Source organism: Eriocheir sinensis, chromosome 63, assembly GCF_024679095.1.
Source record: "Eriocheir sinensis breed Jianghai 21 chromosome 63, ASM2467909v1, whole genome shotgun sequence".
In the NCBI taxonomy this organism is placed as follows: domain Eukaryota; kingdom Metazoa; phylum Arthropoda; class Malacostraca; order Decapoda; family Varunidae; genus Eriocheir; species Eriocheir sinensis.
This window is the reverse complement of record NC_066571.1, coordinates 8,133,761-8,150,056: the sequence shown is the minus strand read 5'-3', so window position 1 is coordinate 8,150,056 and position 16,296 is coordinate 8,133,761. Positions and strand designations below refer to the sequence as shown.

Here is a 16,296-nt window from a genome sequence, read left to right as displayed (position 1 = left end):
TTGAAATGAGAAAAGTACCAAAAAGACGAGCATAGAAGTAAATGAAAAGAAATACCTGGAAAAATAAGAAAAGAATAGATTAGTTAGTTATAGATTGGAATAAGAAAAGAACCAAAAAGACAAGCATAGGTTAATGAATAGAAATAACTAAAAAATATAAAGAACGAAGAATAGATTAGTTAGTTATAGATTGCAATAAGATAATCACCAAAAAGACGAGCATACTAGTTAATAAAATAAATAACAAGAAAATAAAATGAACGAAGGATAGATTACTTAGTTATAGATTGGAATAAGGAAGATACTAAAAAGACGAGCATAGAAGTTAATGAAAAGAAGTATATAGAAAAGTATGACAAAAAGAATAGATTACTTAGTTATAAATTGGAATAAGAAAAGCACCAAAAAAGACAAGCATACAAGTTAATAAAAATAAATAGCTAGAAAATATAAGGAAAGAGGAATAGATTAATTAGTTATAAATTGAGATAAGAAAAGAACCCAAGGAGACGAGCATAAAAGTTAATGAAAAGAAATAACTAGAAAAAATAAGGAAAGAATAGATTAGTTAGTTATTGACTGGAATAAGAAAAGCACTAAAAAGACGAGCACAGAGGTTAATAAAAGAAATAACTAGAAAAATAAGGAACGAAGAATAGATTAGTTAGTTATAGACTGGAATAAAGAAAACTAACAAAAAGACGAGCATAGAAGTTAATGAAAAGAATTAAATAGAAAAATATGGAAAGAAGAATAGATTAGTTAGTTATAAATTGGAATAAGAAAAGCACCAAAAAAGACAAGCATACAAGTTAATAAAAAGAAATACCTGGAAAAATAAGGAAAGAAAAATAGATTAGTTTGTTATAATTTTGAATAAGAAAAGAACCAAAAAGACGAGCATAGAGGTTAATAAATAAAATAACTAGAACAATAAGGAACGAAGAATAGATTGGTTAGTTATGGATTGGAATAAGGAAAATACTAAAAAACGAGTACAGAAGTTAATGAAAAGAAGTAAATAGAAAAATATGGAAAGAAGAATTGATAAGTTAGTTATAAATTGGAATAAGAAAAGCACCAAAAAAGACAAGCATACAAGTTAATAAAAAGAAATAGCTTGAAAATATAAGGAACAAGGAATAGATTAGTTATAAATTGGAATAAGAAAAGAACACAAAAAGACGAGCATAAAAGTTAATGAAAAGAAATAATTAGAAAATATAAGAAATAATAGATTAGTTAGTTATTGATTGGAATAAGAAAAGTACCCAAAAGACGAGCATACGAATTAATAAAAAGAAATATCTGGAAAAATAAGGAAAGAATAGATTAGTTAGTTAATGATTGGAATAAGAGAAGCACCAAAAAGACAAGCATAGAAGTTAATAAAAAGAAATAACAAGAAAAATATAGGGATAGAAAAATAGATTTGTTAGTTATAGATTGGAGTAAGAAATGTACCAAAAAAGACGAGCATAGAATTTAATAAAAACAAATAACTAGAAAAATAAGGAAAGAAGAATAGATAAGTTAGTTATAAATTGGAATAAGAAAAGCACCAAAAAAGACAAGCAATACAAGTTAATAAAAAGAAATAGCTAGAAAATATAAGGAACAAGGAACAGATTAGTTATAAATGGAATAAGAAAAGAACACAAAAAGACGATCATAAAAGTTAATGAAAAGAAATAATTAGAAAATATAAGAAATAATAGATTAGTTAGTTATTGATTGGAATAAGAAAAGTACCCAAAAGACGAGCATACGAATTAATAAAAAGAAATATCTGGAAAAATAAGGAAAGAATAGATTAGTTAGTTATAGATTGGAATAAGACAAGCACAAAAAAGACAGGCATAGAAGTTAATAAAAAGAAATAACAAGAAAAATATGAGGAGAGAAAAATAGATTAGTTAGTTATAGATTGTAGTAAGAAAAGTACCAAAAAAGACGAGCATAGAAGTTTATGAAAGAAATAACTAGAAAAATAAGGAAAGAAGAATAGATAAGTTAGTTATAAATTGGAATAAGAAAAGCACTAAAAAAGACTGGCATAGAAGTTAATAAAATAAATACCTCGAAAATATGGAACGAAGAATAGATTAGTTATTCATAAATTGAAATAAGAAAAGCACTAAAAAAGACAAGCATAGAAGTTAATGAAAAGAAATAACTAGAAAATATAGACAAAGAAAAATAGATTAGTTAGTTATAAATTGGAATAAAAAAGTACCAAAAAGACAGGCATAGAAGTTAATGAAAAGAAATAACTAGAAAATAAAGAACGAGGAATAGATTAGTTAGATATAAATTGGAATAAGAAAAACACTAAAAAAGACAGGCATAGAAATAAATAAATAGAAATAAGAAGAAAAATAAGGAACGCAATATATATTAGTTAGTTATAAATTGGAATAAGAAAAGTACCAAAAAGACAAGCATAGAAGTTAATAAAAAGAAATAAGAAGAAAAATGTGGACGAGGAATAGATTAGTTAGTTATAGATTGGAATTAGAAAAGAACCAAAAAGACGAGCATAGAAGTTCATTAAAAGAAATAACTAGAAAATATAAGGAAAGAAAAATAGATTAGTTAGTTATAAATTGGAATAAGAAAAGTACTAAAAAGACGAGCATAGAAGTTAATGAAAAGAAGTAAATAGAAATATATGGAAAGAAGAATTGATAAGTTAGTTATAAATTGGAATAAGAACAGCACCAAAAAGACAAGCATAGAAGTTAATTAAAAGAAATACATAGAAAATATAAGGAACGAGAAATAGATTAGTTAGTTATAAATTGGAGTAAGAAAAGAACCCAAAAAGACGAGCATAGAGGTCAATGAAAAGAAATAACTAGAAAATATAACGAAAGAATAAATTAGTTAGTTATTGATTGGAATAAGAAAAGTACCCAAGAGACGAGCATACGAATTAATAAGAAGAAATATCTTGAAAAATAAGGAAAGAATAGATTAGTTAGTTATAGATTGGAATAAGAGAAGCACCAAAAAGACGAGCGTAGAAGTTAATAATAAGAAATAACTAGAAAAATATAAGGAAAGAAAAATAGATTAGTTAGTTATAGATTGGAATAACAGAAACACTAAAAAAGACAGGCATAGAAGTTAATAAAAGAAATACCTCGAAAATAAAAAAGCGAAGAATAGATTAGTTAGTTAAAGATTGGAATAAGAATAGCACAAAAAAGACGGGCATACAAGTTAATAAAAAAAATCACTAGAAAATAAAAGGAACGAAGGATAAATTAGTTAGTTATAGATTGGAATAAGGAAAGTACTGAAAAGACGAGCATAGAAGTTAATGAAAAGAAATAAATAGAAAAATATGGAAAGAAGAATAGATTAGTTAGTTATAAATTGGAATAAGAAAAGCACCAAAAAGATGAGCATACAAGTTAATAAAAGAAATAACTAGCAAATAAAAAGAACAAAGGATAGATTATTTAGTTATAGATTGGAACAAGAAATGTACCAAAAAGACAAGCATACAAGTTAATGAAAAGAAATAACTAAAAAATATATGGAAAGAAAAATAGATTAGTTAGTTATAAATTGGAATAAGAACAGCACCAAAAAGACAAGCATAGAAGTTAATGAAAAGAAGTAAATAGAAAAATATGGAGCGCAGAATAGATTAGTTAGTTATAGATTGGAATAAGAAAAGCACAAAAAAGACAAGCATACAAGTTAATAAAAAGAAATACCTGGAAAATATGAGGAATGAAGAATAGATTAGTTAGTTATAGAATGCAATAAGAAAAACACCAAAAAGACGAGCATAGATGTTAATAAAAAGAAATGACTAGAAAATATAAGGAACGAAGAATAGATTACTTAGTTGTAAATTGGAATAAGAAAAGCACTTCTTTCGCTGCATTCATCGTCAACAAACGAAAACCCTTATGCATTATCCCGACTACAATATAAAAAAAAAAATTACTGATGATACTAATAATAATGATAATGATACATGATACTCAGATACCAAAGCCAAAACCTGATCATTATGTAGTTTAGTTTGGTTGGGGGACTTATCGTGACACTGTGTTGGGTTAAGGGTGGTGGTGATGTGTTGCCGGTGTGTTGCAGGCGCTGGTGGGGCTACCGGAGCACATGGCCAGCGTGGAGGGGCGTCTGGAGGTGGTGGGCGCCGAGCTGGAGGACGCTGGGCGGTACATGTGTGTCGCCGCCTCCACGCAGGGCGCCATCAACGTGACCATCACTCTCTCCGTCATTGGTGAGTGGCAGGAGGAGGAGAAGGAGGAGGAGGAGGAGGAGGAGGAGATGTAGGAGAAAGAGCAGGAGGAGAAAAGATAGAAAAAGGAACAGGAGAAGGAAGACATATAGAAGAAGAACGAGGAGGAGGAGGAGGAGGAGGAGGAGATGTAGGAGAAAGATCAGGAGGAGAGAAGATAGAGAAGGAACAGGAGAAGGAGACATATAGAAGGACAACGAGGAGGAGGAGGAGGAGGACGAGGAGGAGAAGTAGAAGGATAAGATAAAAGAAGAAGGGAATTGGGAAGTGATTTAAAGGCAGAGGAGTAACGAAGAAGTGAAAAATGGGGTTCGGGATATATAAAAAATGGGAGTAGTTTAAACAGAACATAAGTGTAGATTTAAACTTTCAGCACCATTTTTTTTAACTAACCAACCAGCCCTTGTGTGTGTGAGTGCATGTGTCTTTCAATCTGTCTATATCTATCTATCAATCTATCTTTATCCATGCAAACTGACCTCTCTGCCATCCTAAATTGACCTCTCTCCTGCCCACTATTCTGTTCTTTATTATAGGAGCAGTGATTAGTGGTCTTTGTTTGTTTATTTTGAATTTCCTTTTGTCTGTTTCCTCTGCTGTATTTGATTTTCCTTTTAGTTGTTTTCTCTGCTGTATTTTGATTTCCGTTTTAGCTGTTTCCCCTGCTGTATTTTGATTTTCCTTGTAGCTGTTTCCTCTGCTGTATTTGATTTTCCTTTTAGATGTTTTCTCTGCTGTATTTTGATTTCCCTTTTAGCTGTTTCCTCTGCTGTTAAAAAATCCATCTGTATGCCTATTTATCTTTCTCTCTTTCTCTGTGTGTGATGCAGAGAGCCCCGTGCTGGAGTGGGTGACGCAGGGCCCTGTCTTGGTGGACCGGGGCGACACGCTGCTGCTGGAGTGCTTCGCGAGGGGTAGCCCGCACCCCTCCATCCACTGGGACTACAACCACACCACCAACGCCTTCGACCCGGACAGGTGAGCCACAGGTTATGCAGGTGATCTCACGCCCTTCCTCCCTGTCCTATGTAGCTGAGCTTGTTTATGTGTGTCTATCTCAGTGTTTCCTTTCCATTTCTGGTTTTATATCAAACAGTCATCTTTCCCCACCAACCATTGCAACTAACCTTCCAACCAACCTGTGTCTGCCTCTCTACCTGACTTTTTATGTATCTGTCTGTCTTTCTATCTATCTTTCTGTATCTGTCTTTGTAATATAGGCGTGTCTGTGTCTCCGTTGCAGGGTTGAGGTGCACGGCAATGGCACGCTGCAGGTGTCTGAGGTGCGGTGGGAGGACGGTGGTGTGTACGGGTGCACGGCGGGCAACATGGTGGGCCTGGCGCGCGCTGAGATAACCGTGACCGTGACAGGTGAGTGCCAGGTGAAAGGTGTGTGGGTATGGTAGGCAGGTGTGTGAGTATGGTTGGCACATGTGTAGAGGCGGAGGGAGACAGGTCGGTTAGAAAGCAAGCAAAAGAGAAAACCAAGGAAAGGTGAAAGAGTTAATAGAAGGAAGACAAAGAAAGGTAGAAGGAACGGAAGGAAGGCAAGGAAAGGTAAGATAAGGAACAGAAGGAAGACAAGGGAAGGTAAACGAGTGGACAAAAGGAAGACAAGGGAAGGTAAAGAGCCTAAACAGAAGGGAGGCTGAGAGAATGAACAGAAGGAAGATAAAGGTAGGAGAAGGAACAGAAGGAAGATAAAGGAGAGGAAGGAAGAAAGGAAGAAAGGAAGGAGTTTTGAGATCAGAGAAAGAAGGAAGGAAGAAAGAAAGGATGCTTGAGATCAGAGAAAGAAGGAAGGAAGGAAGGAGGGAGGTTTAAGATCACAGAAGGAAGGAAGGAAGGAAGAAAAATCAGACCAAAGAAGAAGAAAATAGAAAGAAGGGAGGACTGAAGGGACTGAAAGAATATAAATAATAATAAAAAGGAAGAAAAAAATACTAGACAAAATAAAGCATGGGATTACAGGAGTGAAAGAAGAATTTACGAAGAATGGAAAAAGAGACAAAGGAAGGAAGGAAGGAAGGAAGGAAAGGGAGCTGGTTAAGAGAGCGGAGAAGATGAGAAGAAGGAGAACATATGGAGTCAGACGGGCGTGGAATAGGAGGAAGCGGAGGGGAAGAATTAGGGAAGGGAAGGAGAGAGAGAGAGAGAGAGAGAGAGAGAGAGAGAGAGAGAGAGAGAGAGAGAGAGAGAGAGAGAGAGAGAGAGAGAGAGAGAGAGAGAGAGAGAGAGAGAGAGAGAGAAACTGAGTAGAAAAACGAATGCTTAATAAAAATTCATGGCATACTCCATCGAACTGAGAGAGAGAGAGAGAGAGAGAGAGAGAGAGAGAGAGAGAGAGAGAGAGAGAGAGAGAGAGAGAGAGAGAGAGAGAGAGAGAGAGAGAGAGAGAGAGAGAGAGAGAGAGAGAGAGAGAGAGAGAGAGAGAGAGAGAGAGAGAGCAGCTATTCATAACATTTTTCTCCTCATACCATCGAGTTAGTCCGTAAACGAATGAGGTAAATAAATATCCGCGTCTGCATCTCCCGAGGCGGAATGTGGAGAGAGATAAAGTGGGAAGACGTTTGGGGGGGGGGGAGAGAGAGAGAGAGAGAGAGAGAGAGAGAGAGAGAGAGAGAGAGAGAGAGAGAGAGAGAGAGAGAGAGAGAGAGAGAGAGAGAGAGAGAGAGAGAGAGACTGAAGATGGAAATATTTACTGCCTCGTTGAATTATTATTATTATTGTTATTTTCATTGTTATTATTATTATTATTATTATTATTATTAGTAGTAGTAGTAGTAGTAGTAGTAGTAGTAGTAGTAGTAGTGGTGGTTGAAGGTTTTTCCTTTTCTTGTTTGCTTTTTTCTTCATTTTCTTCTTTATCTTCATTCCTTCTTTTCTTCTTTGTATTCCTTTTCATTGTTTTCTTTTTTGTTTTTCATCTTTTTCCTTCCTTTCTTCGTTTTCATATTCTTCATCTTTCTTCTCCTTTCCTTTCCTCGCCTCGCCACTCCCCTCCCCTCCCCTTCCTTTCCCTCCCCTCCCATTCTCTCCTCTCTCCCTCCTTCTTCTCCTCCTCCATCATACATTTCTTTCCCTCGTTCACCTTCGCGCCTGCAACCCTCGCTCGTTTTTCCCTCCTGCAGGCGATAGCGCACAGCTGCTGGGGCGGACGGTGGGCGTGGCGGTGGGCGGCGCGGCTGCCTACATAGCGCTGGTGGGGGCCATGCTGATCTACTGCCGACAGAGACGCCACAGACTCAAACAGCCCTCGCCACAGCACGCGAGAGGTGAGAACGAAGGGATTGGGAGAAAGGGAGGAAGAGGAAGAAGCTTGGCAAGGGATGGAAGAGGTGGAAAGTGTATTTAAGTGGGGAAGGGGGGATACAGGGGCGGGCAAAGGGTATACGTAAGGGAATGGGACACCTGGGATGGGTATTTAGTGGGTTTAGGGGGAACTGAAGCTGGAAATGGTGTTTTAAGAGAGTGGGGAGGAGGGTGCAGGGATGGGCAGAAGGTAGGCAGTGGAATGGAAGAGCTGGAAAGGAAGTTGGAAGGGAGTAAGCAGGAAGTGGAAAACAGGGAGAGAGTGTATAGGGGGTAGGCAGGGAGATACAAAAGCTATACAGGGGAGGGAGGAAAGGAAGGAAACTGGAGCATACTGGTAATCGGGAAGTGGAGAAGGAAGGAGAGAACGTTTGTGAATGTGAAGTGGAATAATAGGAAGATAAGGAAGAAGAGTAAGGAAGGAGAAGAGGGTTGAGTACTTGAAGGGGGCGAGGGGAGCGGGAGAAAAGGGGAAGGGAGGCAGAGAAGCAGATATTGAAAGGCTACCCCTGTTTGTTTACTTTTCTTCGATGCTCGTTGCTCTTTTGTTTCATAGTGTTGTTTAGCTAATATTTGTGCTCCCCGGATTGCTTTGGAGAGTATTTACTGTTCAGCCGTGCGAGTGTGTGCTGCTCAGTTTAATTAATTGCTCGATGGCATGGCTGTCTGAACGTGTGTGTGTGTGTGTGTGTGTGTGTGTGTGTGTGGTAGGTGCTTAGTGTTATGTTCGTGTAGCAGCAGTAGTAGTAGTAGTAGTAGTAGTAGTAGTAGCTATTCACTATGTTATTAACTTTACATTTTCATTATTTCGTAACATGTATGCTGAAAACTTTGCTTCCTGTATTCTTTTCAACAGATTATTTCCTTCACAAAAACAACTTTGCCTCATTTATGTGTACTTGATTATTTATCTTATATCGTCTCATTTTTTTCATTTAACAGCTATCATCATCGTTATTATTGTTATCATCATCATCATCATCATCATGTATCATTCCTCTGCAGAACCTATTCCTCTCCCAAACGTTATAATTTATTTTATTTCATTAATATATAAACATTAATTAACTTTCCATATTCTGTTTTTTTATTTTTTTTATTTATAAGTTGTGTTATTTCTGTTATATAGTAATTAACTTTCCATATTGTTTTTTTTTATTTATAAGTTCTGTTATTTATTTATGTGAGCTAAACAATTCTCCCTCTACATTCGTTTCAACAGATTCTTTAATTAAAAAATACCTTAACTTCCTTGAGTACTCTGCTCGTCTGATTGTTTCATTTCTATTTCCCGCTAGACTGATACATTAGTTGAAAAAAAAACTATTACTTCTTTTATATGTAGTTATTAATTTGCATTCTAATCCTCTTCCGGCAGACTGTTTCATTTAAAAGCTCATTTGTCTCTTCTGTGCTCACTAATTTGCTTTCTGTATCCCGCCAGACTGGTTCATTCATTCTAAAAAGCTATATTTCCTCTTTTATATGCAGTTAATAATTTACCTCCTGTATTTATGCTCGGCAGATTCTCCCTCATTTCAAAGCTCAATTACCTTTTCTTTGTATCATTGTGCGTACCTGTGTTGCTACTAATTGGTTGCACACCGGTATGGATGGGCCGCTGGGGCTGCCTCGCTCGGGGTGTGTGAGGGAAGGTGTTCGCCAGGTCAGATAGTGGACGGCGGGAGGTCAGGTGAAAGGTCAAGGGTCAGACTAAATAATGGAGGTGTTAGAGAGAGTGGTGTCAGGGTGAGGGAGAGGGAGGTGGTGGTGGTGGGTGTGAGGAAGGGTTGGTTATGGTGGTGGTGGTGGTGATGGTGGTGGTGGTTGTGGTGGTGGTGGTGGTGGGTGGGGTCAGTTTGCTTGTTGTTGCTGTTTATTTTATTGCAGTAGGTTGTAGTGGCTTTGCAGTTGTTGTTATTGTTGCTGTTGCTGCTGTTGTTTCCTCCGTATGTAGTGCTGCGGATATTACTGTTCTTAGTATTTGTTGTTACTTTTCTTGCTGCTGCGGCTGTTATTGTCGTTAAGGTTGTTGTTATTGTGTAGTTTTTTTTGTGGTAGTTTTTGTTTCGGTGTGCGTCGTTAGTTTCTGTTAACAGTTAAAGTACACCACACACACACACACACACACACACACACACACACACACACACACACACACACACACACACACACACACACACACACACACACACACACACAGTGGTTAGTATGGTCAGCTCACAACTGAAAGATAACGGGCTCGATTCCCGGCCGGAGTGAAAACAAATGAGCTATCTCCTGAGATTTGTGCCCGTGTCCCCGCCCGTCCCTGTGTCGCCTACCGTCCCGGGGGCCTGTACCTGCAATATATACAGCCACACACTGTATGACTGGATTTCAAACTTGCCCACACACTCAAATTGTATGACGAAACATTAAGTTTGACAAACATATTTGATAGTGTGTGGGCCGTTTCACACAATCAAAATGCGGATAACTTGAGGGTGACGATCCAAGGCCTTCAGACTCTGGAAACAAGAGTCTGTAGCTCTGTCCAGGAAGTTACACATATGTGAATTACACACACACACACACACACACACACACTAACACACACACTAACACGCCGTCGTTGGTCCTGGAGGTGGTGTTAGCGAGGCAGCCCAGCGGCCCGAGGAAGAGGAGAGGCTGATGTACGCTGCTCCTCCAGGGGGGGCCACGGGGGGCCAGGCCGCGCCCAGGGTGGGGAGGATCGACCCCCCGTGCCACGTGCAGCTGTCGCAGGTGTCCACGCACACGCTGGCCACCTCCACCCACCTGGGCCTCTCCCAAGCCTCCACCAAGACCCTGGGCGGCTCCTCGGCCTCCACGCGCCACTCCTCGCCGCTGCAGCCAAACTCCTCCCCGTCGCCCCAGAGCGTGCTGCCCTCCGCCCTCAGCGACCACTTCTACGTGCGGCCGGACGCCCCCACGCCCGCCCACGCTCCCGGCCAGGACAAACAGACGATCCAGCGGGAGAACCTGCAGGTCCTCCTCACGCTAGGTAGGTTATCCCACCCCCACCCCCCTCACACTGTACACCCGTGATAATCTACCCTGATGTATACCTGTCTTGTCTGACTTGTACACCTGTGATAGATGATATACCTGTGATGATGTGCACTTATAATGACTTAAGCCTACCTTGACTAGATTACATGTGACAACTCTTACACCTGCCATGACCTGTATACCTTTCCGTGACTTCAACACATGCGATGAATTTTACGAGTGTGGTGGCTTGTGTTAAACGCGTGTGTTGTTTGTGTTGACGAGAGTGTGGAAAGCGTGAGCGGTCTGTGTGTTCTACGTGTTCTGTGTTGTTGTGTTCTGTACTGACGCGAGGCCCCTGCACTCCCAAGGTCACGGGGAGTTCGGCGAGGTGCAGCTGGCGCGCCTGAGGAACCCCACGGAGGAGACCCCGGGGGAGGAGGCGCCGCCCGACCCTGACAGCCTCGTGATGGTGAAGGTGAGTGTGTGAGGGGCGAACACACACACACACACACACACACACACACACACACACACACACACACACACACACATGACACATTTCCTGTTCCCCTTCCATAGCTCCCTTTCCCTTCCACGCACTCTTCTCCCCACACCACTCACCTTTCCTCCCCACTCCCCTCCCCTCCCACACTTCGTTTTACCTTTCCCTCCCCACGTTTCTCCCTTCCCCCGTACATTTTTCTCCCCACACCTTTTCCCAACACCTTTCTCCCTTTTCCTATCACCATTATCTCCTCCCCACAAATTTTCCCCTTTCTTACACCTTTTTCCTCTCCCCTTACACCTTTCTCCCCTCCCCACACCTTTCTTCTCCCCTTCCCTCACAACTCGTTTCCCATCTCCTAACAATTCTCCCCTATCCAATACTCCTTTCTCCCCTTCCCTCACACCTCGTTTCCTCCCCACACACATCTTCTTTCCTTCCCCTCACATACTGTTTCCTCCACACTCTGCACATATCTCCTCCCTACACCTTTCTCCTCCCCACACCTGACTTTCTCCCCTACACACCTGACCTTCACACACCTGGCCATCCCTCCCGCAGGTGATCAGCACGAGGGACGAGAGCCTGCTGGCGGAGGTATGTCGGGAGGCAGCCATGTTCGGGGGGCCGCCGCACCCCAGCCTCGTCTCCACCATCGCCTTCTGCACCGCCCACACCCCCCACCTGCTCCTCACGCAGTACACGGACTGGGTGAGTGGTATGGTAGTAGTCGTAGTAATGGTAGTAGTAGTAGTAGTAATAGTAGTAGTTGTAGCAGTAGTAGTAGTAGTAGCAGTAGTAGTAATAGTAGTAGTAGTAGTAGTAGTAATGATAGTAGAAGTAGTAGTAGTAGTAGTAGTAGTAGTAGTAATAGCAGTAGTAGTAGTAGTAGTAGTAGTAGTAGGAGGAGGAGGAGAGAATATCCACCTTGCAACTTTCCTTTCTTTTGTTCATATTCCTTCAGTCTCCCTTTAGCTGCCTTGAACCTCCCTTTAGTCACCTGTTAACCTCCCTCCAGCTTTCCAGTAACCTCCCTCTAACCTTCTAACCTCCTCTTGGCCTCTCCTCTCGTCCTCTCTAGGGTGACTTGAAGCAGTTCCTGTTGGCGACGCGCAAGGAGTCGCCGCGGCCCGTTGGGAGTCTCCGACCACCGCCCCTCGCCCTCCCTCACGCCCTCAGCCTCGCCCTGCAGGTGTGTGTGTGTGTGTGTGTGTGTATTGTCGAGGTGGTCAATAAACTGTCAGTCTATATCTACTATCTCTATATATCTATTTATGTATCTCTGTATCCTTATCTATCTAAATATATGGGTGCTTTTTTTGTGTGTATATGAGAGAGGATAGAATTGGCTTTGTGTGTGTGTGTGTGTGTGTGTGTGTGTGTGTGTGTGTGTGTGTACCTGTGACCAGTAAGCTATCTATATCTATCTATCTCACTCTTTATCTGTTTGTCTATATATTTCCATGTCTATTTAAATGCATACATGTTTTTTCTGCGTTTATAAATGAGTGTGCTTTTTTTTACAACAAAGGAGACAGCTCAAGGGCACAAAAAAGGAAACAATAATAATAAAAAAAGCCCGCTACTTGTTCCTCCTAAAAAAAAGAAAATAATCAAAAGAGTATTACCTGTTACAAGCATACAAGTGTCCCCCCTTCCCCCCTCTCCTCCCCAGACGGCGCAGGGGCTGGAGTATCTGAGCGGGCGGCGCCACATTCACCGGGACGTGGCGGCGAGGAACTGTCTCGTCACCTCCAGCCTGCAGGTGAAGCTCGCGGCGCCGGCACTCACACGGGACGCCTACTCCACCGAATACTGCACCTACAGGAACCAGGTACGTGGGTGGGGGGGTGGGGGTAACGGGGACAGGAGGAGGAGGTGTCAAGCGGTAAGGATTTTGTGTGGGCATTTATTTATTTATTTATTTATTATACAGGAAAGGAAGCAGCTCAAGGGGAGAAAAAATAAGTGTAGAAAAAAAAATCCCGCTAAACGCTGCTCCCCAAAAAAGACAAAGACAAAGGAGTGGCCAAAATAGAGGTCAATTTCGGGTGGTGAGGGTTAGTGTGTTAGGTGCATACTAGAGGGGGGGGGGAGGGGATAAAAGGGGAATATTACCTTGTTAGTGAAACGTAAAGGGGGTTACAGGGAATCATTAGTGTGTTAAGGGCGATCGGGGGTTAAGAGTGTGTGTTATGGATGTGTGATTATGTGCACTGGGGATAGAAAAAGGTCGGGTTTGTTAGGGCACGATAGAAGAGGGTTAGAGTGGATCATGAGTGTGTTAAGGGGGATCGGGGGTTAAGAGAGTGTGTGTTATGGATGTGTGATTATGTGTACTGGGGATAGAAAAAGGTTGGGTTTGTTAGGCCACGATAGAAGAGGGTTAGAGTGGATCATGAGTGTGTTAAGGGGGATCGGGGGTTAAGAGAGTGTGTTATGGATGTGTGATTGTGTGCACTGGGGATAGAAGAAGGTCGAGTTTGTCAGGGCACGATAGAAAAGGGTTATAAAACTAAGCATAAATGACCACATGGAAAAAGTCTGGACAGTAATACACGTCACAACAAATAACTGATAAATGCTCGAGTTCCCAGACGTGTTTCACTCCAATGCTGTGGAATCATCGAGGCTTTTTGGCGTATAATGAGGAGAGATTGTGCGGACGTGAAAAGCGGTGCGTGGAAGCTTGGCAGAATGAACTCGCGAGGGCTCCGTGGGCTTGGCTGCGCGGGTTGAGGCGTGAGCGAACGTGCGTCGACTCGTGAAGGTGGACTCAGTGGAAGCTACGTTTTGCACAGCCTCGGAAAATGTTGTAAAGCGAGACTGATGGAAAGAAGGTGTTTGAAAGGAGAAAGGGAGATTGATGTGCATGACTCGGCTAGAAGAACATTAAAAAAAGAACTTAAACACGCTCATAAATCCGGCTCTCCGATGCGTAAGGAATTAGTTAGTATTTTTGGATAAGTGTAGCAAATATGTGGATATACACGAGGATACACAGAGACATAAGGAGACTGCAAGAAGCGAAGAAATGGATACACAAATTGAAAAGAGAATCGCGCGTGTGTGTGTGTATGTGAGAGAGAGAGAGAGAGAGAGAGAGAGAGAGAGAGAGAGAGAGAGAGAAAGGTGACTTGAGTGCAGGACAATCAACACCTCCAGTCATCAGTGTGTTGTGTGTCCCCTCCAGCGTTACCATATTATCGTACTCAGACACTCAGCACATCGTATTTTACGGTTTCTGACTCACAGCCATCGCAAACACACCAATGAGTAATGATTTTAACGATAACTTTAACTGGAATTTCGTTATCTCCGTGGGTAGGAAAGTTTGGGGCGATGTTTTAAGTACGATAATTTGACAACACTGGTCCCTTCGCCCCAAGGTGCTGCCGGTGCGCTGGCTGGCCCCCGAGGCTCTGCTGGAGGAGGAGCACAGCATGAAGAGCTCCGTGTTCTCGTGGGCGTGGCTCGTGTGGGAGGTGTTCACGCAGGCCGCTATACCCCATGCCGACCTCACGGACCACCAGGTGAGAGAACCGCTGTGAGGCTTCATTTTTTGTTTTGTCTTTAGTCTTTACAGCAAGGGAAGCAACTCAAGGGCAAAAAAGAAAATGATGATGAGAAAAAAACAGCCCGCCAAACACTACCCCTACCGAAAAGCTTATTAGTCTTCCAAATATGTCGAGGCCGGTCTTGCGTAGGCTCCCGCGGGTCCTTTCCTCCCCTCTGCTCTGCCACACACTCCCAACACCTATCTCTCCCTCTCATATGTAAGCTGTAGGTAACATATGAGAGGAAAAAATAGGTGTTGGGACTGTGTGGCAGAGCAGAGGGGTGAAATGGACCCGCGGGAGCCAACGCCAAAACGGACTCGACAAGAGAGGTCAAGAGAGGTCAATTTTGGGAGTTTTGTTTAGAGTGTTTTGATTAGATTACCCTCAGGTGACACGACCCATAGCTTTACATCTTGATTAAGTGGCACACGTAACTAGCACACCTGTATACGTAAATTAAGTGACAGTCAGGTAAGAGAGACACACCTTTGTACGTTAATTAAGTGACACTCAGGTAAGAGACACACACACACACCTTTGTTCCTTAATTAAACTCCACGTACCTGCCACACCTTTGTACGTTAATTAGGTGACGCTCAGGTAAGAGACACACACCTTTGTTCCTTAATTAAACTTCACGTACCTGGCACACCTTTGTTTTTTTATTAAGTGACCCTCAGGTAACACACACACCTTTGCTCTTTAATTAAATGTCACGTAACTTGCACACCTTTGTATCTGATTAAGTGACGTTCTGTTGTGTGTTATTTTTTTATTTTTTTTATCTTTGCTTTGTTAGTTTGGGAAGTTGTGTTTTGTTGTTCCTCTTCTCGTCCCTTCCCATCTTCTTCCTTCGAAATCCTCCTCCTCCTATCCTTTTTCCCATCTACTCCTCCTCCACTTACCAGTCATTCCTTTTCATGTATTTTCCTTCCCATTCCATTCTGTTATCCTTCCCTTAACCCTTTCTCATTCCATCCTTCTCCCCTTCCCTTCGTCGTCTTCCTTTGAACCCCCATTCTTCCCATATTCTTCCTCTCTCTCTCTCTCTCTCTCTCTCTCTCTCTCTCTCTCTATCTATCTATCTATCTATTTATCTATTAATCTAACTATATCTATCGTATATCGCAATCTAACTATATATTTATATCTACCTATCTATTTATCTCTCCTTTCCTCCTTACCCTTCATCCCCCCATTTCACCAACGCCCCCCTCCCCCATTTCTCCCCCTCAGGTAATCATGGCGGCTGAGCGGGGGGAGCTGAGGTGCGCGGCGCCCCCCAAAACGTCCCCGGAGCTGGAGGCGCTGCTGGGGGCGTGCTGGCAAGTGTCCCCCAAGGCGCGGCCCTCCGTCACGGCGGTGGTGGATGCGCTCAAGGCCCTCACCTGAGCATACCTGACACACACCTGAGCAGACCTAGACACACCTGAAAATATACCTGAATAGATACACACATATATACACACACCTGTAAACACACCTACACAAACCTAACACACCTGAAAATATACCTGACTACAGACATACACACACCTTACCACACCTGTAAACACACCTACACACACCTAACACACCTGAAAATAGACCTGAATACAGACATACACACACCTTACCACACCTAA

The 16,296-nt window shown here is 41.8% G+C and overlaps 1 protein-coding gene across 2 annotated transcripts in view; it reads left to right on the top strand.

Annotated features, from left to right (window-relative positions):
- Window positions 1-16,288, top strand: part of LOC126986957 (inactive tyrosine-protein kinase 7-like) — a 146,849-nt gene extending 130,561 nt beyond the window's left edge. The window contains exons 12-22 of one of the 2 annotated variants that reach the window (XM_050843519.1): window positions 4,114-4,261; window positions 5,110-5,257; window positions 5,523-5,650; window positions 7,411-7,554; window positions 10,218-10,616; window positions 10,975-11,081; window positions 11,673-11,822; window positions 12,193-12,303; window positions 12,787-12,945; window positions 14,501-14,644; window positions 15,908-16,288. In XM_050843519.1, coding sequence (XP_050699476.1) covers window positions 4,114-4,261; window positions 5,110-5,257; window positions 5,523-5,650; window positions 7,411-7,554; window positions 10,218-10,616; window positions 10,975-11,081; window positions 11,673-11,822; window positions 12,193-12,303; window positions 12,787-12,945; window positions 14,501-14,644; window positions 15,908-16,063 — 1,794 coding nt within the window. In that variant the 3' untranslated portion in view covers window positions 16,064-16,288. The remainder of the gene's footprint in view (window positions 1-4,113; window positions 4,262-5,109; window positions 5,258-5,522; window positions 5,651-7,410; window positions 7,555-10,217; window positions 10,617-10,974; window positions 11,082-11,672; window positions 11,823-12,192; window positions 12,304-12,786; window positions 12,946-14,500; window positions 14,645-15,907) is intronic. The other variant, XM_050843520.1, reaches the window with a different exon arrangement.
- Window positions 16,289-16,296: the final 8 nt, after the last annotated feature.